At 49.5% G+C, this 22697-nt stretch overlaps 1 protein-coding gene across 1 annotated transcript; it reads left to right on the plus strand.

The window, feature by feature from the left end:
* The first annotated feature begins 1623 nt into the window (after nt 1–1623).
* Nucleotides 1624–22224, plus strand: LOC116979264 (diacylglycerol kinase delta-like). The gene is made up of 14 exons (XM_033030877.1): nt 1624–1704; nt 3806–3910; nt 4653–4785; nt 6035–6141; nt 6962–7087; nt 8967–9069; nt 9700–9862; nt 11580–11688; nt 12019–12158; nt 18308–18386; nt 19251–19342; nt 20561–20660; nt 20827–21088; nt 22001–22224. Exons 2-14 carry the CDS (start codon nt 3857–3859, stop codon nt 22132–22134), a joined length of 1602 nt encoding a protein of 533 aa, XP_032886768.1. The 5' UTR covers nt 1624–1704; nt 3806–3856; the 3' UTR covers nt 22135–22224.
* The last annotated feature ends 473 nt before the right edge of the window (nt 22225–22697 follow it).

Raw genomic sequence — 22697 nt, forward strand, 5'->3', positions numbered from 1 at the left:
CTTTCCTATCCATGTACCTGTCCAAATGTATTTTAAATGCAGTTATATTGCCTGCCTAAACTACCTCCTCTGGAAACTCGTTCCATACACCCACCACGCTCTGTGTGGAAAACGTTGCCCTTCAGGTTCCTGTTAAATCTTTTCCCTTTTCACCTTAAACCTAGGTCCACTGGTATTTGATTTTCCTACTCTGGGTAAAGTTGTGCAGTTACCGTATCTATTCCTCGCATGACTGTACACACCTCTAGAAGATCACCTTCATCCTCCTGCGCCTCATGGAATAGCCTTCCCCAACCGCTCCCTGTAGCTCAGCCCTTAATGCCTGGCAACATCCTCATGAATCTAAATAGCACCCTAACAGCATGGAGTGCCCAGGCTATCATGATTCTGCCACAAGACACTGCCTGGTACAACCATGTTTCCTTTTTATATATATATCATTAACTTCCAAGTTAGCAGCAGGGTTATGACAGTTAGTTACTCAAACACTCGCCACTATTCAATTAAACTATGGGCTGATGAGATGGGAATCTCAAACACCTGCGCTGGGCATCTCTTTAAACATTCTACCCCTGACCTTAAAGCTATTTTATACTTTAGTTTAGTTTATTTTGTCACGTGTACTGAGGTTAGGGGAAAAGCTTTTGTCACACGCCATCCAGTCAAAGAAAAGACTATCCATGATTACAATCAAGCTGTCCACAGCCTACAAATAAAGGATGGTGTCACATTTAGTGCCAAATAAAGGCCAAGTAAAGATAGCTCAAAGGTCGATAGTTCAATTAGTTTAAATGAGCTCGATTGAATGGTTCAAAAGGTGGGTGATGGACGGCTGCAAGTTCATCAACAGGAGTGAAATAAACCACTCCATCTGCCCCACCACATTCTAAATATTCCATCTCGAGCACTCTGGGGTTTTGGATTACCCTGTGTACAAGACACACAACAGCTCCTTATTGCAGCTTCTCCAGCATTACTGTCTAGACTCGGTTTCTGGTCCTTACACATCTTGTTACTTGCTGACCTGTTCCTCATTCAACCTGGACTTTGATTCCTGTCCATGCGTTAACCTGTACCCTGAGTCACCTGTCCCCTGAGTCACCTGTACCCTGAGTCACCTGTACCCTGAGTCACCTGTACCCTGAGTCACCTGTACCCTGAGTCACCTGTACCCTGAGTCACCTGTACCCTGAATCATCTGTACCCTGAATCATCTGTACCCTGAATCATCTGTACCCTGATTCACCTGTACCCTGATTCACTTGCCCTCAGAGTTGTCTGTTGCTTGATTCACCTGTACCCTGAATCACCTTTGCTGTGAATCACCTTTACTGTAATTCACCTGTCCCCTGATTCACCTGTCCCTAATTCACCTGTATCCTGATTCACTTGCCCCCAGAGTTGTCTGTTGCCTGATTCACCTGTCCCCTAATTCACCTGTCCCCTGATTCACCTGTACCCTGATTCACCTACACCTTGTTTCCTGTTCCTTTGGCAGCTTACCCACTGGATTTCTCCTGATTCCTGCTCCTAGTTCAACCTGCGGACTAAATCATCCTGTGCTATGATTCCTGTTATTGCTTCAGCCTGTATTCTGACTGTAGTTTGTTTCTGCCATTCCAGTCCCTGATATTCGACGAGGTGTATCTGTCCAATGCGAGTGTAGCTGAGACCAGCACGAAAAACATCAACAACAGTTTCACTGTAAGTTGGTGATGATTGTTGCCTGACCCTTCCTTTGTGTGCCCGCTGCAACATGGCAATGTATTTGTGGTAGGGAGACTGGCCAGGACGATGGGGTTTAGCAGATACTGCAATATTCAGTCGGTCAGGCAGCATCTGTGGAGACAGAAACAGAGTTAATGTTTCCAGTCAATGACCATTCATTAGAAAGAGAGAAAACAAGTGTGTTTTGACCTCCGAAGAACGAGAATGTCTGTGTGTTGGACACCTGTGTATGTCCGGGTGCTCCTGATTCCTCCCACATCCCAAAGACATGTGGGTCGCTGGGTTAATTGGCCACTCACAATTACCCTTTGCATGTGGGTGAGTGGTAGAATGTTTGATGGGGGGGTTGGGGGGGGGGGGGGGGGGGGGGGGGGAGTTGTTGGCAAAGTAGGGAGAAAAAAACAGGATTAGTGTGGGATCAGTGTAAATGGGTGGGTAATGGTCAACATGGACTTGGTGGGCCGAAGGGCCAGCTTCTGTGCCGTCTGATCAAATACCACACTTGCCTGTCCCTTCGACAAGCAGACCACTCTTAGAACATAGAACATAGATGACATTTGATGAAAGAATGCGTCAACTGGACTTGTATTCACTGGAATCCAGAAGGATGAGAGGTTATCTTATAGAAACATATAAAATTCTTAAAGGATTGGGCAGGCTAGATGCAGGAAAAACATTCCCGATGTTGGGGGAGTCCAGAAACAGGGGTCACAGTTTAAGAATAAGGAGTTGGCCATTTAAGACTGAGATGAGGAAAAAAAATTCACCCAGAGAGTTGTGAATCTGTGGAATTCTCTGCAACAGAAGGCAGTGGAGGCCAGTTCACTGGATGTTTTCAAGAGAGAGTTAGATAGAGCTCTTAGGGCAAACGGAATCAAGGGATATGGGTAAAAAGCAGGAACTGGGTACTGATTTTGGATGATCAGCCATGATCATATTGAATGGCGGTGCTGGATCGAAGGGCCGAATGGCCTACTACTGTACCTATTGTCTATGTTTGTTTCCAGCACTGCACAGTATGGGAACGGGTGCTTTGGCCACAATATTGAACATGATGGATGCCAAGTTAAACTGGTCATATCTACCTGTACATGATCCATATCCCTCCATTCCCCCCACTTCCATGTGCCTGTCTGAAACCTCACAGTGAGATGCCAGAACATAGGCCTTGCAGTTGAGGAGAGAGAGGCTAACACACCTGCTGTGTGGAACGGGACCCTCTCTAGCTGGAGGAGGTTCTTTAAAGAGTTGTTGAGTTATACAGCATAGAGCCAGGCCCTTTGGCCCGTCCTGACCATGCTGACCATCAAGTATCCAACTGCATGCATTAGCATTAGGCCTAAACCTAACCCTAGTCCCACTGCTGCAGTCGTCAACTTTCTCACTCCTGAATAAAGGACAAACGGTCAAAATACGGGACAAATTCCCGACGGCAATTCATTGACTGACTGGGCCGTGGCTGGGTGAATGAGTGATGAGTTGCCCCGGGTGCTGGACTGCACACAAAGCCCAGCCGGCGGGCCAGCTGAGCAGTTTTGGCCCGGGCCGCGCGACGTCGCTCACAAAGTCCGGCGCCCCGTCCAACTCATGAACCGGTGATCGGCCGTGAGAAGGAGGGGTGGTGGTGTCGGCGGTAAGCAAAGGTCCAAAGGTCGGACAGCTGGCCGGGCCGACTGACCGACGGGGCCACGGGCGAGGTGCTGCTGCTGCACTCCATAGGCTGCACTACGTCGGGACGGGTGAGGTGAGGCTGGACGTGGCTCTCTGACCTGACAGTCCCCTCGACCCGAGTGGTAGCAGTCACATACGGGACAAGGGCGGTCCCGTACAGGACAAACCAATTTAGCCCAATATACGGGATGTCCCGGCTAATACGGGACAGTTGGCGACACTACCCACTGCCCAATAAAACCAAACCTAATGCATGCTTCAGGGATGTAAACGCTCCTGCAGTCACCACTTAGATGTTGAGAGTCTTTGCCTCCACAACTGTAACCAGCCTCTGGATGAGAAACCTGTGCTTTGTATCCACTCTAAAGCTCTTACTCCTCACCTCAAACCTGTGGTTTATTCTCAGGTGATAACCCCGTTCAGGAAACTAATCCTGTGTGCGGAGAATAGAAATGAGATGGAAACTTGGATAACTGCGCTGAAATCTGTCCAGAAAATAGAGAACTGTGAGGTAGGGAAACAGATCAGTCCGTTTTCAGATTGTGTGTGTGTGTGTGTGTGTGTGTGTGTGTATATGTGTATGGGTGGGTGTGTGTGGGTGTGAATGTGTGTGTGCACCTGTGCATGGCTGTGTGTGTGTGTGTGTATATGTGGGGGGGGGTGTGTGTGTGTGTGTATGTATGTATGTGGGGGGGGTGTGTGTGTGTGTGTGTGTGTGTGTGTATATATGTGGGGGGGTGTGTGTGTGTGTTTGTATGCACGTGAATGCGTGCGCATTTGTTTGTTTCTGCGTGTGTGTGTGGGTTTATGTATGAGCATGTGTGCACATGTGTTTGTGTTTGTGGGCGTGTGCATGCATGCAAATTTCTGTGTCCGTGTGTGTGAAAGCGGATGGTGCATGATCAGACGTGTGCATGAGTATATGTGCATGTGTGTTTGTGGCTGTGTGTGCATGTGTGTTTGTTTCCTTTGGTGTGTGAGTATATATGCATGCATGTCTGCATGCAGGTGCATGCTTGCATGTGAATGTGCAAACATACATGTACATTTGTGCAGATGTGTGGCTGCATGTGTGTGAATGTGCATGTGTGGCAGACACATACATGTATTCATGTTTTCCAGGATGTGTTGCCGTGTGATGGACCTGCTCCCTCTCCCAGTGCCCTCGCACTGACCCACCCGCCCCTTGACCCATGTCTCATCCTTCAATGGTGTCGTTACCTCACGTACTCAAACTGTTGCGTCTTCCACAGACGAGCCAGCTGAACATGGAGCATTTCTCGGGGATGCACAACTGGTACGCCACGTCGCACGCCCGTCCCACCTTCTGTAACGTCTGCCGCGAGGCTCTGCCAGGGATGACCTCCCACGGCCTCTCCTGTGAAGGTGGGTGGTGATTCCCCCCCCCCCCCCACCCCACACACTGCTGCTGGGAGTTGTGTAGAGTGATCAAACACAGGTCCACTGTGGCTGGCAGTGATTGTGTAGAGCCATCTCTAGACACTGTCGCTGGGATGAATCGTGTCGAGTGATCCAACACCAGAGGCTGGGCAGGAGGAGCTGGGAACGTCCAGAGTTGGATCAGACGACACATGTAGATGCATCCTGTATTGACGAGCCACTCATTAAAATAAATCTAGTGACCCCAAGACACTGTCAACAAACAGCTTCTTCCGGCTGTTATCAGGCAACTGAACCGTCCCCTCACCAGCTCGAGTGTCGTCCTGACCTCATTGGAGACCTTTGGACTATATTTAATTGGAGATTGACACAAAATACTAGAGTAACTCAGTGGGTCGGGCAGCATCTCTGGTGAAAAAGAGTGGGTGACATTTCGGGTCGAGACCAGTCTTCAGAATGAAGTCAGCCAAGTCGGAAGAAGGGTCTCGACCCAAAACGTCACCTATCCATGTTCTCCACAGATGCTGCCTGACCCGCTGTGTTACTCCAGCATTTTGTGTCTATCTTCAGTATAAACTAACATCTGCAAACATATATTTAACTAGTCTTTATCGAACTTTATCTTGCACCAAATGTTGTACCTGTCATCCTGTAATTGTAAACTGTGGACAGCTTGAATAGTCTTTTTGACTGGATAGCATGGAAACAAAAGGTTTTCACTATACCTCAGTACAAATGTAAATACTCTCTCAAACATAATGGTGCTCCAGGTGTACAGGAATCCTGGGATCTTGTATCCTGGCTGGACCGCCTTGATGGGAAATATGGGGCAGGTGACCTGATGAGTCTCAGATTCAGGGCTGTGCATGCCGTATTCACACACGCCTCTTATCAGTGGATGTTTCCACCAGTGGGAGAGTCCAGGACCAGAGGGCACAGCCTCAGTATAAAAGGACGTACCTTTAGAAGGGAGATGAGGAGGAATTTCACAGGGTGGTGAATCTGTGGAATTCTTTGCCACAGATGCTGTGGAGGCCAAGTCAATGGATATTTTTAATGCGGAGATTGACAGATTCTTCATTAGCAGGGGTGCCAGGGGTTATGGGGAGAAGGCAGGAGAATGGGGTTGAGAGGAAAAGATAGATCAGCCGTGACCGAATGGTGAAGTAGACTCGATGGGCCGAATGGCCTTATTCTGCTCCTATCACTTACGAACTTCTCTTTTGATTGACAGTTTGCAAATTTAAAGCTCACAAACGATGTGCTGTCCGGGCTGTCAACAACTGCAAGTGGACCACACTGGCGTCTGTGGGAAGTGACATTATTGAGGATGAAGAAGGGGTAAGTCACTGACCGTTGCTGGTCTTTCCCCATCAGAGGGGCTTTAAATATGGGGCACATAAAGAGGACAAGAGAGGGAGGCAATTTGTTAAATATACATGCCTTGCTTTAAACCGTATATTAAATGTTCAACTACAAGATACACAACACATGCCACTCCCCACACAGGGTCTCCTTCCCACACTGGACAACTCCACATTACATCTATTCCTGCTCTCGTCTTCCCTTTCTGCCCCTAACCCGAAGATTCCTTCCTCATCCCCCCAATCTTCGGCTCACCAATTTAACCACAATCCTGACCTTGGGTGCTGTCTGTATGGAGTTATTGATACGGGGATGATCAGCCATGATCACAATGAATGGCGGTTCTGGCTCGAAGGGCCGAATGGCCTCCTCTTGCACCTATTTTCTATTTTCTATGTCTATGAGTTTGCAGGTTCACCCCATGACTGCGTGGGTTTCCTCCTGAGTGCCCTGGTTTCTACTCGTGTCCCAAAGACATGGGCTTTAGTAGGTCGAGTGCCCATTGTAAGTTGCCCCTCATGGATGGGAGAGCAGTGGAATCTGGGAGAGGTGATGGGAATATGGGGAGAATAAGATTGGATTAGTGAATACCTGATGATCAGGATGGACTACTGGGCTGAAGGGCCTGTTTCTGTGCTGGGTGATCCGATCATTCTATGTCTATTTTTCTTCTTTAAATGCACATTGATGTGAAGACGTATCACACTACCTCTCTATTGTTATATATATCAATGATTCTATGCCTCTATCCTCCATGCATGTATCATGCTCTCATACAATCTCTGCTCTGTTGCAGGTGGCCATGCCTCACCAGTGGCTGGAGGGGAACCTGCCAGTCAGTGCTAAATGTGGGCTTTGTGACAAAGCATGTGGCAGTGTGCGGAGGCTGCAGGACTGGAGGTGTCTCTGGTGCAAAGCCATTGTAAGTCTCTACTCCTCCTCAGCGCACTTATGGGGTGGGCGACTTTAGTCATGCTAATCGTTGTATTTAAATCTGAGAGTTAGTGTGATGTGAAGAGAATTGATCTTGACATTAAAGGAACAATTTATCTCACTGAGCTCCTGCATCATTGGTTAACGCCAACAACAAAATGCTGGAGAAACTTGGTGGGTCAGGCATCACCTGTGGGGGTAGAGGGAAGGTCAACGTGTTGGGGTGAGACCTTTGTCACTTCCTCAGGCGAAATCTGGGTCTCACCAACCACTTCCCTGGCCGCATCAGTCTCAGTGCTGACTTGAAGGGCTGAATGGCCCACTCCTGCACCTATTGTCTATTGCCTATTGTCTACTCCACTCCCACCACTCCCGGCTTTACGGAAAACCCTGGACTCTAATCCACCTTTCCCTTTTCCTCCTCCCATTCCCGCTGACCTCGATTCTGCCTCCAACCCCAGTTCCACTCCCTCATTGCCCAGTTCTCCATCTCCCACAATTCCCAATACACAGATCCACGTTGTGGCCCTTCTGAGGTCCAACACCTCCAGGTGACATCTTCCCCCAGAGATCTTCCTTTATCATGTGTATTGGGAGAGTTAAAGACCCCGCTGTCACTGCTCTGCAGCTTTTCAAGAAGCATCCCTGCAAGACTGCACCTTCCTGAGCAAATATCTACCTCACTATCTTTAATTGGACATTACTGGGCTTGATCTTGCACTAAACGTTATTCCCTTCATCATGTGTCTGTACATGTGGAAGGCTCAATTGTAATTACGTATAGTCTTTCTGCTGACTGGATAGCACGCAACAAAACCTCGGTACACGTGACAATAAACTAAACTGAAACTCATTTCACTAATTTCCCTCCACAGAAGTTAAAAGCCTCTTGAACTCTCCCTGAAGCTCACCACTGATCCAGTGCTCCCCCTGTGGTTTATGTGCAGCACTATGAACTTTGCTCATGCTCTCTCTTCCTCCGTTCCTGTCGAAAATCCTTCCATTCTTTCCATCCAGCATTGTCTCACACCCACATCTATTAAGCTCCCCCCCCTCCCCCCACTCTATCAGTCTGAAGAAGAGTGGCGAAACGTCACCTATCCATGTTCTCCACAGATGCTGCCTGACCCGCTGAGTTACTCCAGCACTCTGTGAAACGTCACCTATCCATGTTCTCCACAGATGCTGCCTGACCCGCTGAGTTACTCCTGTGCTTTGTGACCATTAGTGGACAGTGAGCAAATGCTGGCTCAGTCAATCTGATCCATTTTATTCTCCTAATAAGGTAGTGATTGGTCTTTCCTAATGGTCTCACCAAATACTGAGAACATGGTTCAATTATGGCCAGCTCACAGCATGAGTCTGACCCTAAACATCACCAGTCTATGTCTTCCAGAGATGCTGCCTGACCCACCGAACTATTCCATCACATGGTATTTATTTTGGCTGCATGATCCTTTGTTTTAACGCGGAACTTCAGAATTCTCCCCAGAAACACTTCTGTCCCTTTTCATGTGAGGTTTGAGGTACATGTTCTCCACAGATGCTGCCTGACCCGCTGAGTTACTCCAGCACTCTGTGAAACGTCACCTATCCATGTTCTCCACAGATGCTGCCTGACCCGCTGAGTTACTCCAGCACTCTGCATCTTTTCCATCGTTTGGCTGTTGAGTGAGTTTTCTTGATCAGACACTGAGGGAGGACTCATTCCGTGTTGTATTGAGTGATGCTGGATACATTCTTGTGGGGGTTATGACTGGTCAAACACTGGTCAGAGTGGCCTGTGGCACGGCATGTGAATGGCATGCATTGTCGTTCCACTGATCACCAGCAGCAGCAGCTGACAACATGTGCTCCTGCCATTCCAGGTCCACAACGTGTGTAAAGACACCCTTGACAGGAAGTGCCCACTGGGGCAGTGCCAGCTCTCCATCATCCCTCCAATCGCCCTGAACAGCGTGGACTCGGACGGTGAGTTACTGGACACGGGGTCACCCTGGGCCAGCGTGCTCGTATCAGGGGGCTTGCATCACTCCGTCTGCATGGTGACAGTGGTACTGAACGTGTGTGTTACTGGTGCCGTGAACAACTACAGGTGGAGCTGTCAACAGACCGTTCCTGATGAAGGCAGCAATGCAGCAGGGGCCAGTGCAGTAACGTTTCAAGGACATGTCACAGGATGCACCGTTGTTAAAGACGCAACTTTTATATTTATTGCTCTTTCCTTTCTGCAGTACTAAACCAGACAAATGTTAGTCAGCTCATTACATGACGATATTGTGACCATTGGCATCAATATTAACACAAGGTATACAATGTATTCTCAGCGATGAGAATGTTAAGACATTTGCATTACATTATATGAAACAATGTAATCCGTTATCATGTATCTGTACACTGTGAATGGCTCGATTGTGATCATGTGTTGTCCTTCCACCGACTGGATAGTACGCAACAGAAGCTTTTCACTGTACCTCGGTACACGTGACAATAAACTAAACTGAACTGGAGGCTGCTCTGCTGAAGCTACAACTACAGAGCGGCTGTGACGTGTGGGAGACGGGTTAATGTTGCCGCACCTTGTGTCCTGTTTCTGCCCAGGGTTCTGGAAGGCCACCAACACAGCGTCCTGCACCAGCCCTCTCCTTGTCCTGGTCAACTCCAAGAGCGGTGACAACCAGGGGGTGAAGTTCCTCAGGAAGTTCAAGCAGTTGCTGAACCCAGCCCAGGTGTTTGACCTGATGATTGGCGGACCACACCTTGGGTAGGTCCATCCATCACCGCCAGCCTTGACCTGCAGAGAGAACATGCTGTAGACAAGCCAAGCAAGCACTCTGTGTCATAACGCTGAGATAAAGATCAGCCACTTGCAACCAGTTGACTGTTAGTGTTCCATGGACAAGTTAACCTGTTTCTGGTCATAGACATGAAATGCTGGGGTAACTCAACAGGTAGAAAAGGGGGCTCGACCCAAAACGTCACCCTTCCTTCTCTCCAGAGATGCTGCCTGTCCCGCTGAGTTACTCCAGTATTTTGTATCTATCTTTGGTGTAAAGCAGCATCTGCAGTTCCTTCCTGCACACGTTGATCTAGGGAGGAATGTTGGCCAGGATGAATAATGAAACAATGCCGCACCCACAGAGCACGACCCAGAACAGAACCCTTCAACCAATTGCCTCCGTCAACCGTAAACCATCCACTTACACTCACTCTGTTTTATTCTCCCCACCATCTCTCCAACTCTAAACTCAGATTCCACCCCTCACCTACAGCCAGAGGCAGCTTACAACGGACAATTATTGATGGGTGTGGGAGGAAATCAGAGCAGCTGGGGAAACCCAGGCTGGAAGCAAGAACGTGTAAATCACACACGCACACGCACACTCACACACACATACTCACACAGACAGACACGCACACACGCACACGCACACATGCACACGCACACGCACACACACACCCATACTTACACACACGCACACGTACTTACACACACACACACACACATACTCACACAGACGGACACACACACACGCACACACACACGCACACACACACTCACACTCACACAGATGGACACAAACACGCACGCACACACACACACACACACACACACACACACACACTCACACTCACACAGATGGACACACACACAGGCACACACACACAGGCACACACGCACACAGGCACGCACACGCACATAGGCACACACATACTCACACACGCACACACACACACACACACACACACACACACAGGCACATACTCACACACAGGCACACACAGCTCTGGGGATGAAGCTGTTCCTGAGTCTGGAGGTTCGGGCGTAGAAGGCCTTGTAACGTCTGCCGGAGGGAAGTAGTTCGAACAGTCCATTACAAGGGTGTGAGGAGTCTTTATGGATGCTGACGGCCTTCCTGAGGCACCGTGTGTGGTAGATGCCCTCCAAGGCTGGTAGCTCTGTCCCAATAATCCTCTGCGCTCTGTGGACGACGCGCTGAAGAGCTCTCCTCTCCGCCTCCGTGCAGCATAGATACCAGAGATGCCATACGTTAATATGCTCTCTGTGGTGCAGCGGTAGAAGGTTGTCAGCAGCTGTTGGGGCAGACCAGTCTTTTTTAATGTCCTCAGGAAGAACAGTCGTTGCTGTGCCTTCTTGACCAGCACAGCGGTGTTGGTGGACCATGTGAGGTCCTCTGAAATGTGAGTGCCCAGAAACTTAAAGCTGGACACTCTCTCCACACTTTCCCCGTAAATGGAGATTGGGGCGTATTCCCCATTATGTGACCTTCTGTGACCATTATGCACCACCTCAGTGTTGCCCTGCTGAAACCACTGATGCCTCCCAACTGTTCACCCAACAGCGCTGGCCTCACTCACGTCGCCACTCCCAACAGCGCTGGTCTCCCACCGTTTCGTTCCTGCAGCAGGACATTACTCACTCTGTACATCCTCTCTGACAGTGACGTGTTCCCTTGCAGCCTCCGGCTCTTCCAGAAGTTTGCCACGTTCCGTATTCTGGTGTGCGGGGGAGACGGCAGCGTGGGGTGGGTCTTGTCGGAGACGGACAAGCTCAGTCTGCACAAACAGGTCAGTGCCAGCGGTCAGTGGGAGTGTGGGTCAGAAAACCTCACCTCAAGAGGGGCTGGTGTGGAGATTGAGGGGGGCTGGTGTGGAGATTGAGGGGGGTTGGTGTGGAGATAGAGGGGGGGTGGTGTGGAGATAGAGGGGGGGGGTGGTGTGGAGATAGAGGGGGGGTGGTATGGAGATAGGGAGTGGGTGGTGTGGAGGATGGAGAGGGAGTCGGTCACTGGGGGGAGAGGTGTTGGGCGACTCTCTGCGGCCATTTACCGCAATGCTGGGCCAGTCCACAGTCCACCGGTCACCACTGCCCACTAACGTCTGCCTCTCTGTCCACAGTGCAAGCTGGGGGTGCTGCCACTGGGCACGGGGAATGACCTGGCGCGGGTGCTGGGCTGGGGCGGCCTGTGTGATGATGACCTCCAGTTGCTGCAGGTGGTGGCCAAGCTGGAGAGAGCGGCCACCAAGATGCTGGACAGGTGAGGCACTACCCCCACCCCCACCCCAACCCCCAACCCCAACCCCACCACCCCCCCTCCTTCCCACTCCCACCAGTTGACAGGGCTCACCTCAGGGAGGTTGACAACATGAGCCCCAAGGTCCAAGCCTGACCCAACCTCTCCCTGTAGCTCAGGCTCGTGAGTCCTGGCAACATCTTCACTGCACACTTTCAACTTTAATGGCATCCTACCTGTAGCAGGCAGACCAAAACTAAACACAGTACTCAGGTGTAGCCCCACCAGTGTCTTGTACAACAGTAACAGAGCGTCCTAATTTCTGTAGCCAAATATAACTTCTCCTGGGAGCCAGTCTGCAGTTGGCCTTGATTCTTCAAAAGCACCTATTTGGAGCAGAGATCTGTCAACGTCTGCTCAGGTGAGAGAGTCAAAACTGTTGGGCAGCACAATTTTTTTTGTCTGAAGAAGCTTAGAAAGTTTTCGAGAATTTGAAGAGATCTTTAATGCAGGCCCCAGCACTAGGAAGGCCACTCTATGAAAGGCCCGTCCAACTTTACTGTCCCACCCTTTCTGAATGTTCAACTGCAGTCCTCACCCAAAAACATGGGGATAAGCACAAAGCTGGACCCAGTAGCAATGTGGCCACCCACTATGCACCCAGATCCTAACACCAATCTATAATAGTCTACAGTCTGCTGCAAACCTGATCTTATGGCATAATAGTAGTGTACAGTTCCTTGAGCAGCATGGTGGTGCAGTGGTAGAGTTACTGCCTCACAGCGACAGCAACCCAGGTTTCAGCCTGACTACGGGTGCTGTCTGTACGGAGTTTGTACGTTCTCCCTGCGACCTCATGGGTTTTCCCCGGGTGCTTCGGTTTCCTCCCACACTCCAAAGAGGTACAGGTTTGTAGGTTAAATATGTAAGAAAGAACTGCATATGCTGGTTTAAACAGAAGATAGACACAAAAAACTGGAGTAACTCAGCGGAACGAGGCAGCATCTCTGGAGCGAAGGAATGGGTGACATTTCGGGTTGAAACCTTCTTCAGGGTCTCGACCCGAGAGAATGGAGCAACTGGGCTTGTACACTCTGGAGCTTAGAAGGATGAGAGGGGATCTCATTGAAACATATAAGATTTTTAAGGGTTTGGACAGGCTAGAGGCAGGAAACATGTTCCCGATGTTGGGGAGTCCAGAACCAGGGCCAACAGTTTAAAAATAAGGGGTCGGCCATTTAGAACGGAGATGAGGAAACACTTTTTCTCACAGGGAGTTGTGAGTCTGTGGAATTCTCTGCCTCAGGGGGCGGTGGAGGCCGGTTCTCTGGATACTTTCAAGAGAGAGTTAGATAGGGCTCTTAAAGATAGCGGAATCAGGGGATATGGGGAGAAGGCAGGACCGGGGTACTGATTGGAGATGTTCAGCCATGATCACATTAAATGGCGGTGCTGGCTCGAAGGGCCGAATGGCCTACTCCTGCACCTATTGTCTAATGTCTATTGAAACGTCGCCCATTCCTTCTATCCAGAGATGCTGCCTGTGTCCGCTGAGTTACTCCAGCATTTTGTGTCTATTTCAGGCTTGTAGGTTAATTGGCTATGGGAAAAATTGTAAATTTTCCCTAGTGTGTAGGATAGTATTAGTGTGCGGGGATCGCTGGTCGGCGCAGATTCGATGGGCCGAAGGGCCTGTTTCTGTGCTGTATCTCTAAACTAAACTAATCAGTGGGATGAGGTCCCTAGCGTGGAAGAGTGCCCCCTCTCCTGGACCATGGTGGTACTGCCAGCAGTGGCAGCATCAGATCCAGTCCTTGTTCCCAGTTCACAGCTCGGAGCGATTGTCACCATTTTACACAGTAAATGAAAACCAAAAATAAAATGCAGTGGGCGCAAATCTGACCTCAAAATAGAAAATGTTGGGAACAATCAGTAGGTCTGACAGCCTCTGTGAAAAGCAAAGCAGATCATATTTTAGTTTAGTTTATCAAGTCAAGAGTGTTTTATTGTCATATGTCCCAGATAGGACAATGAAATTCTTACTTGCTGCAGCATAACGGAATATGTAAACATAGTACATAACTGGAGATACAAACAGTTCAGTGTGTGTATATACACATGCACACATACTCAATAATAAACTAATATAGTGCAATAATAATAATTGAGTCTGAAGAAGGGTCTCGACCCGAAACATCACCTATTTCCTTCACTCCATAGATGCTGCCTCACCTGCTGAGTTTCTCCAGCATTTTTGTCTACCTTCGATTTTTCCAGCATCTGCAGTTTTTCCTTATGCAATAATAATAATAGTCTGTGTAGTACAGAGCTTATTTGTTGTCGTGTTTAATAGTCTGATGGTTGCAGGGAAGAGGCTAGTCCTGAACATGGACGTTACAGTTTTCAAGCTCCTGTATCTTCTTCCCGAAGGCAGTGGAGAGATGAGTGTGTGGCCAGGATGGTGTGGGTCTTTGATGATGTTGGCAGCTTTTTTGAGGCAGCGACTGCGATAAATCCCTTTGATGGTGGGGAGGTCAGAGCCAGTGATGGACTGGGCAGTGGTCACAACTTTTTCAAGGATTCAAGGTAGTTTATTGTCATGCAGTCTTTTCCGCTCCTGGACGTTCAAGTTGCCGAACCAAGCCACGATGCAACCAATCAGCATGCTGTCTACTGCCATTGTCACCTGTCCCGAGGTACAGTGAAAAGCTTTTTGTCGCGTGCTATCCAGTCAGTGAAAGATTACAATGTTGGAGTTTAGAAGGATGAGGGGGCTCTTATAGAAACATATAAAATTATAAAAGGACTGGACAAGCTAGATGCAGGAAAAATGTTCCCAATGTTGGGCGAGTCCAGAACCAGGGGCCACAGTCTTAGAATAAAGGGGAGGCCATTTAAGACTGAGGTGAGAAAAAACTTTTTCACCCAAAGAGTTGTGAATTTGTGGAATTCCATGCCACAGAGGGCAGTGGAGGCCAAGTCACTGGATTGGTTTAAGAGAGAGTTAGATAGAGCTCTAGGGGCTAGTGGAGTCAAGGGATATGGGGAGAAGGCAGGCACGGGTTATTGATAGGGGATGATCAGCCATGGGCCAATCTGAAAATGGGAATTAGGAATGCTAAACTCAATCACGGCGGATTGAGGAGCACTTCCAAAACAACTCTGACCCCAGGCGCATGTGGCAAGGAATCAAATCCCTTGCCGATTACCAGAAAGTTAACACCCCTCCCCCAGACAACGCCACCCTTCCTGACGAGCTAAACCATTTCTATGCTCGCTTTGACCAGGACAACAAAACCCCAGCCATCAAAGTTGCTCCACCCCCGAATGAACAACCCCTCAGTCTCTCCACCTCTGCTGTACAAGATGCACTGAGCAAGGAGAATGAGCGCAAAGCTGCCGGCCCCGATGGCATCCCTGGCCGGGTGCTTAGGGCATGTGCTGGACAACTATCCCCAGTCTTCACCGACATTTTCAATCTCTCACTGGCCCAGGGTGTTGTCCCTTTTTGCCTCAAGACATCAACCATCGTGCCAGTGCCCAAACAGTCAGCCACAGGGAGTCTCAACGATTTCCGCCCAGTGGCACTCACCCCTGTCATTGCTAAGTGCTTTGAGCGGCTGATCTTGGCTCACCTCAAAGCCAGCCTCCCCCCCACACTGGACCCCCATCAGTTTGCCTACCGGGCCAACAGGTCTACAGAGGACGCCATATCGGCGGCCCTACACTCTGCCCTGACCCACCTGGACAACAACAACTCCTACATCAGGTTGCTGTTCATTGATTTCAGCTCTGCCTTTAACACTGTCATCCCCGCCAGCTTGATCACAAAACTCAGCGGGCTAGGCATCTCCACCTCCCTCTGCAACTGGACACTGGATTTCCTCACCAACAGACCACAGTCTGTTAGGGTCAACAACCTCACCTCCTCCACTATAACACTGAACACCGGCGTGCCACAGGGCTGTGTGCTCAGCCCTCTCCTCTACTCCCTCTTCACCCACGGCTGCATCCCTAAGTACGGATCCAACGCCATCATTAAGTTTGCTGACGACACCACGGTGGTAGGACTGGTCAGTGACAACGATGATTCAGCCTACAGAGAGGAGGTCCAGCACCTGACAACCTGGTGTGCCAACAATAACCTCGTCCTCAACTCCAAGAAGACGAAGGAAATTATTGTCGACTTCAGGAAGGTCAGAGGAGGCAGTCATACCCCCATCCATATAAACGGGACTGAGGTGGAGGGCGTCTCCAGCTACAAATTCCTCGGGGTACATATCTCGGAGGATTTGTCCTGGTCCCTCAACATCTCCAAGCTGATCAAAAAGGCACAGCAGCGCCTTTACTTCCTGAGGAGGCTCAAGAAAGCCCACCTGTCCCCCCAGATACTGACCAACTTCTACCGCTGTACCATCGAGAGCATCCTGACCACCTGCTTCACGGTATGGTACAGCAGCTGCACTGTTGCGGACAGAAAGGCACTACAACGGGTGGTGAAAACCGCGCAGCACATCATCGGTGCCCCGCTCCCTGCCATGGATGCCCTCCACCGAAAACGGTGTCTGAGACGGGCTGGGAAGATCATTAAAGACCTCTCCCACCCTAACCATGGACTGTTTGCCCTCCCATCAGGGAGGCGGTACAGGAGCCTCAGGTCTCGTACCAGTAGGATGAGGAACAGCTTCTACAATTATACCATCACATTGCTGAACTCGGAGTCCCGCCGATAGATTCCTCCGGTCCCTCCGTCCCCATTGTTTAATTATTCTGTATTTTTGATTATTCTGTATCTTCTTTTTTTTAAGTTCTATATGCACTGCTACTACGGACTGACGCTAAACTGCATTTCGTTGTACCCATACTTAGTATTTGTGCAATGACATTAAAGTTGAATTGAATTGAATTGAATTGAATGATCACAATGAATGGCGATGCTGGCTCGAAGGACCGAATGGCCTCCTCCTGCACCTATTCTCTATGTTTCTAATCGAGCCATCCAAAGTGTACAGATACAGAATAAAGGGTATAGATGTTTAGTGCAAGACAAAGTCCTGTAAAGTCCGATTAAAGATAGACCAAAGATCTCCAATGAGATAGATGGGAGGTCAGGACCGCTAGTTGGCAAAACCATATTTCAGGTCCACAATTGTCACCCCTTTACATGGGGCATTTCCTCATTCAGTGGGGCTCTCTGAGATGGTTCTGAAGAAAAGTCCTCCAGTTATCCTATCCCACTGCCCTGTAATTATTCCCTGTCTCAGAGTTAATTCTCAACAGCAGACTGTTGTTGACCCTATAGTTCACACTGACAGACAAGGGCTTTCATGGAGTCAAAACTAGAAACTGCAGGTGCTGGTTTACGAAAAACTACACAGTGCTGGAGTAACTCAGCAGGCCAGGCAGCATCTGTGGAGAACATGGATAGGTGACGTTTCACAGAGTGCTGGAGTAACTCAGTGGGTCAGGCAGCATCTCTGGAGAACATGGATAGGTGACGTTTCACAGAGTGCTGGAGTAACTCAGCGGGTCAGGCAGCATCTGTGGAGAACATGGATAGGTGACGTTTCACAGAGTGCTGAAGTAACTCAGCGGGTCAGGCAGCATCTGTGGAGAACATGGATAGGTGACGTTTCACAGAGTGCTGAAGTAACTCAGCGGGTCAGGCAGCATCTGTGGAGAACATGGATAGGTGACGTTTTACAGAGTGCTGGAGTAACTCAGTGGGTCAGGCAGCATCTGTGGAGAACATGGATAGGTGACGTTTCACAGAGTGCTGGAGTAACTCAGCGGGTCAGGCAGCATCTGATTGTTTGGCCGTCACATTAAACGTTCCCCTCCATGGTCAGTGGGAATGCCATTCAACCCATCCTTCTCTGGATCAAATCCCTCATGCACTGCAGATGGTGCAATTCCCCCATTGGGAACTCTACTGTGGAATGGGACCCTTAGTTCCACAGCACCACATGTCCTCTTGTCCAATGAGGGGCCCTGGTGTTGTACAGACAGATCACTCCAGGGAGGATGGCATTTGGCCTTGCACCCTGAATGGTACATAGGATATTTTGGTTCCACTCCCCCATCCCAGCCCGCCAACCTCCGTCTCCTCCTTCTGCCCCCTCCCCCCCCGTCCCCTTCGTATTGACTGGCTGTGTTGTGGTCTGTGCCCACAGGTGGAGCGTGCTGACATACGAGGCAGCAACCAAGCATCCTTTTCCCATGGTGACCGAGGACGAGAGCCACAACTCCCAGGTATGTGCGCGGGACCCCCCGCATTGAGTAACGATGTTGATGTGACTCACATCAGAGCTGGGAGGTGAAGGGAGGTTTTGGTCAGGGCCTTCCTTTGAGCAGGTCGGGAACTGTTGCACTGTGCCTTTACACAGGTAGCTGGCAATTGTATTCACACAGGCAGTGGAGTTGCTGCCTCACAGCGCCAGAGACCCGGGTTCAATCCTGACTACAGTTGCCATCTGTCCAGAGTTTGTACATTCTCTCTGTGACCTGTGTAGGTTTCCTCCCACACTCCAAGTGTACAGGTTTGTAGGTGAATTGAACGGTAAAATTGTAAATTGTCCCTAGTCAGTAAGATAGTGCTAGCATACGGGGTGATCACTGGATAGCCCAGACTCGGTGGGCCGAAGGGCTTGTTTCCACACTGTATCTCTAAACTAAAATAAAACCTAAACTTCATGTGTGAGCAATCTTTCTGCAAGGAGACAGGCCGTTCGGCCCATCAAATCCATGCTGAGCATCAACCACCCATCTACACTTTTATTTGAGTTCCCCCACATTAGCACCAGATTCTACCCCTCATCCACACACAGTGATAAATAGCAGTCAATGAGCCGACCCACCCACCCACACATCTTTGGGATGTGTGACGTTATGTTACTTTTACCGGTCACTCATAGGTTCAGTCTATTTGAGCAAGTGGGTGGTGGCTGAGATGCGGGGAGAGGTTCAAAGTTCAGCGTGCGGTGAGTTAGATGGGTACAGGTTGATGCCACACTAGGACACACAGCCCATCTCCCACAGTCTCCCACCAGCCCAGATCTATGACGTTAGTGCGCTGCCTGACTGATCATCCTTACCATAGTCGCCCTCTTTCCCCAGGTTCCCATATCTCAGTACGCCAACTTGGTTGTCTATCACTTAACAAATGTCCTCAAATCTGACCAGCACGCTGACGTCATCTCCTCGGCCAGGTACGTCTCTCTGATGGTTGTTGGTGACTTTCACCTCACTTGCTGGGATCATATAGAAAGAACTATGTCCTCCTCACTTGTTGGCCCCAGGTACATAGAAACATAGAAAATAGGTGCAAGAGGAGGCCATTCGGCCCTTCAAGCCAGCACCAGCATTCATTGTGATCATGGCTGATCGTCCCCAATCAATAACCCGTGCCTGCCTTCTCCCCATATCCCTTGACTCCACTAGCCCCTAGAGCTCTATCTAACTCTCTCTTAAATCCATCCAGTAACTTGGCCTCCACTGTCCTCTGTGGCATGGAATTCCACAAATTCACAACTCTTTGGGTGAAACATAGAAACAAAGAAAATAGGTGCAGGAGTAGGCCATTCGGCCCTTCGAGCCTGCACCGCCATTCAATATGATCATGGCTGATCATCCAACTCAGTATCCTGCACCTGCCTTCTCTCCATACCCACTGATCCCTTTAGTCACAAGGGCCACATCTAACTCCCTCTTAAATACAGCCAATGAACTGGCCTCAACTACCTTCTGTGGCAGAGAATTCCAGAGATTCACCACTCTCTGTGTGAAAAATGTTTTCCTCATCTCGGTCCTAAAAGATTCCCCCTTATCCTTAAACTGTGACCCTTTGTTCTGGACTTCTCTGGACTGAAAGTTTTTTTTCTCACCTCAGTCTTAAATGACCTCCCCTTTATTCTAAGACTGTGGCCCCTGGTTCTGGACTCGCCCAACATTGGGAACATTTTTCGTGCATCTAGCTTGTCCAGTCCTTTTATAATTGTATATGTTTCTATAAGAGCCCCCTCATCCTTCTAAACTCCAATGAATACAAGCCAAGTCTTTTCAATCTTTCCTCATACGCCATCCCAGGGATCAATCTCGTACAGGGAGCTCTGTCCTCCTCTACAAAGAAGGGTCCTGACCTGAAACATCACCTATCCATGTTCTCCAAAGATGCTGCCTGACCTGCTGAGTTACTCCAGCACTTTTTTTGTTAACAACTATCTGCAATTCCTTGCGTCTACGCCCCCTGCAGTAGCAAAGCATGCCCACAGATGGCGCTGTCTACATGTACTTGACCTTCACTCTTCACCACTGTGAAACTCCATCACTGTGAATCTCCTCACTACTCCTCTCTTTGTTTTACCCTGCATGTGCTCCTGGAATTCTCCTGCCTTCTGCAATAACGTTTACCTTCTGCCGATGCACAGGTTCCTGTGTCAAACAGTCAGCAACTTCACGGCTGAGGTTGGCAAAGCCTACAAACAGGTTGAAGAGAATAAGGAAGAGGCAGACTCAATGACAAACAAGGTGGGTCACTTGGTCACGGGGATGAGAGCAGCCTCCCGTCTACCTGAGCCTAGCCCCTGACCCATACTCCCATCAATACTCTGTAGTGCTGGGTGTTGACTAGTGTAAGGGGGAGGTTGGGAATCCCCACTGGCTGAGGTGATGAGAACATGCTTCTCTCTTGCAGTGTGAAATGTTGACCCGGAAACTGGACTCGTTGGTCAAGGCTCTGAGTGACGAATCTCAGGCACTGATTATCCCCGTGGGAACCTCTCCTCCATGCTCGGCCGGCCAGGGTGAGAGCAAAGCTGCTGAAACCGGAGGCAAACAAGACAGCAGGTCAGATGCTAACTCTGCTCCCAAAGGTTTCAAGTCGAAGGAAGAGCTCATGTTGCGAGCCAACAGTTTGAAGAAAGCTCTGAGGCAGATCATCAAGCAAGCAGAGAAAGGTAACACAGTGAGATCTCAGTCCAGGTGCTCACTCTGATGGTCAGCGCCTTGCACCTGTGATTGGACTAGGGGCAGACAGGGGCGAGGGGAAGGGCAGCATTAGGGCAGAGTAGATCTGGTATTTCTCTGCCACAGAAGGCAGTGGAGGCCACTTCACTGGATGTTTTCAAGAGAGAGTTAGATTTAGCTCTTGGGGCTAATGGAATCAAGAGATATGGGGAGAAAGCAGGAACGGGGTACTGATTTTGGATGACAAGTCATGATCATATTGAATGGCTCGAAGGGCCGAATGGCCTACTCCTGCACCTATTTTCAATGTTTCTATTTACTTGATAGACTTAAAGTCTATAATTTTATTATAGACTTTTTATTATTGCATAAAAACAACATGGAATCAGGCCCTTTGGCCCACTAACCAATGATTACCCCGTACGTTAGCTCTATCCTACACTCAAGGGGCAATTAACAATTCACAGAAGTCAATTGACCTCCAAACCTGCACATCTTTGGAGTGTGGGAGGAAACCAGAGCTACCGAAGAAATCCACGCAGTCACGGGGAGAACGTACGTGACCAGCGTGGGTTTTCTCCTGGTGCCCCGGTTACCTCCCAAGCTCCCAGCTCATACAGCTTTGTAGGCTAATTGGCTTGGTAAAATTGTAAATTTTCCTTAATGTATGTAGGTTGGGGTTAGTTTGCAGGGATCGCTGGTCAGCATGGACTCAGTGGGTGGAAGGGCCTGTTTCCGTGCTGTATTTCAGAAGAGTTTTAGAGTTTTCCAGGTTTTAGAAGAGCAGCATGATTATAGTGGATCCACTAAGGACCAGCACGCAAAGAGGCATTGGAGATCTACCCTGGTCGATGACGTTATGGTCTTCCCCGACTGCAGTCAACATTCACCTTCTCTTCCAGTGGTTGATGAACAGAACAAGCAGAGCCAAGTGACGCACGGCTGCTGCCCGCCCAACGCCAACCCACCCGTCTTCAAGAGCGAGAGCACAGAGGAGCATGGACAAGGACACAAGAACACGGAGACACGTAAGTAAAGCAGCTTCTCTCTGACCGTGGACATCCCCCTCCGCATCATCCCCACCACCGCACCCTGTCCCCGACAGCTCACAGTCCCAATCACCATAGACGTGTAGAGAGGGTGGGGCTGGGGAGGAGCTGAGGTAGGTGTGAGATCCAACACCTTGCTACAAGTGCCATTGTCAGGAGCCGTTGGTCAGATGAGAAGCTGACTGACAAATCGGGACAGGAATGATGCCTGCAGGAAGATCTGATGAATGAATGACCTGGTGTTTTTGTGCAGATGACACAGATGTTCACAGGACACCTGGACAGGTAGACAGGTAGGAACGGATGTGAGGGATTGGGACAGCATGGTCAGCATGGACCAGTTGGGCCAAAGGGCCTGTTTCCGTGCTGTATGATTCTATTACTCTGTTTCACTTGTGATTCCTCGGGAGTGAGATTTATGGCTGCACAGATGTTTCACCCCAAGGATGATCCCTTGTGTGACTACGGACAGATGTTTGATCCAATGGACTAGCACCAGGTGTGACTGTACAGAGGGGCAGATGTTTCCCCAAGACTCTGGAGCAGGTAG

The sequence above is a fragment of the Amblyraja radiata genome, chromosome 12 (genome assembly GCF_010909765.2).
Source record: "Amblyraja radiata isolate CabotCenter1 chromosome 12, sAmbRad1.1.pri, whole genome shotgun sequence".
NCBI lineage: Eukaryota > Metazoa > Chordata > Chondrichthyes > Rajiformes > Rajidae > Amblyraja > Amblyraja radiata.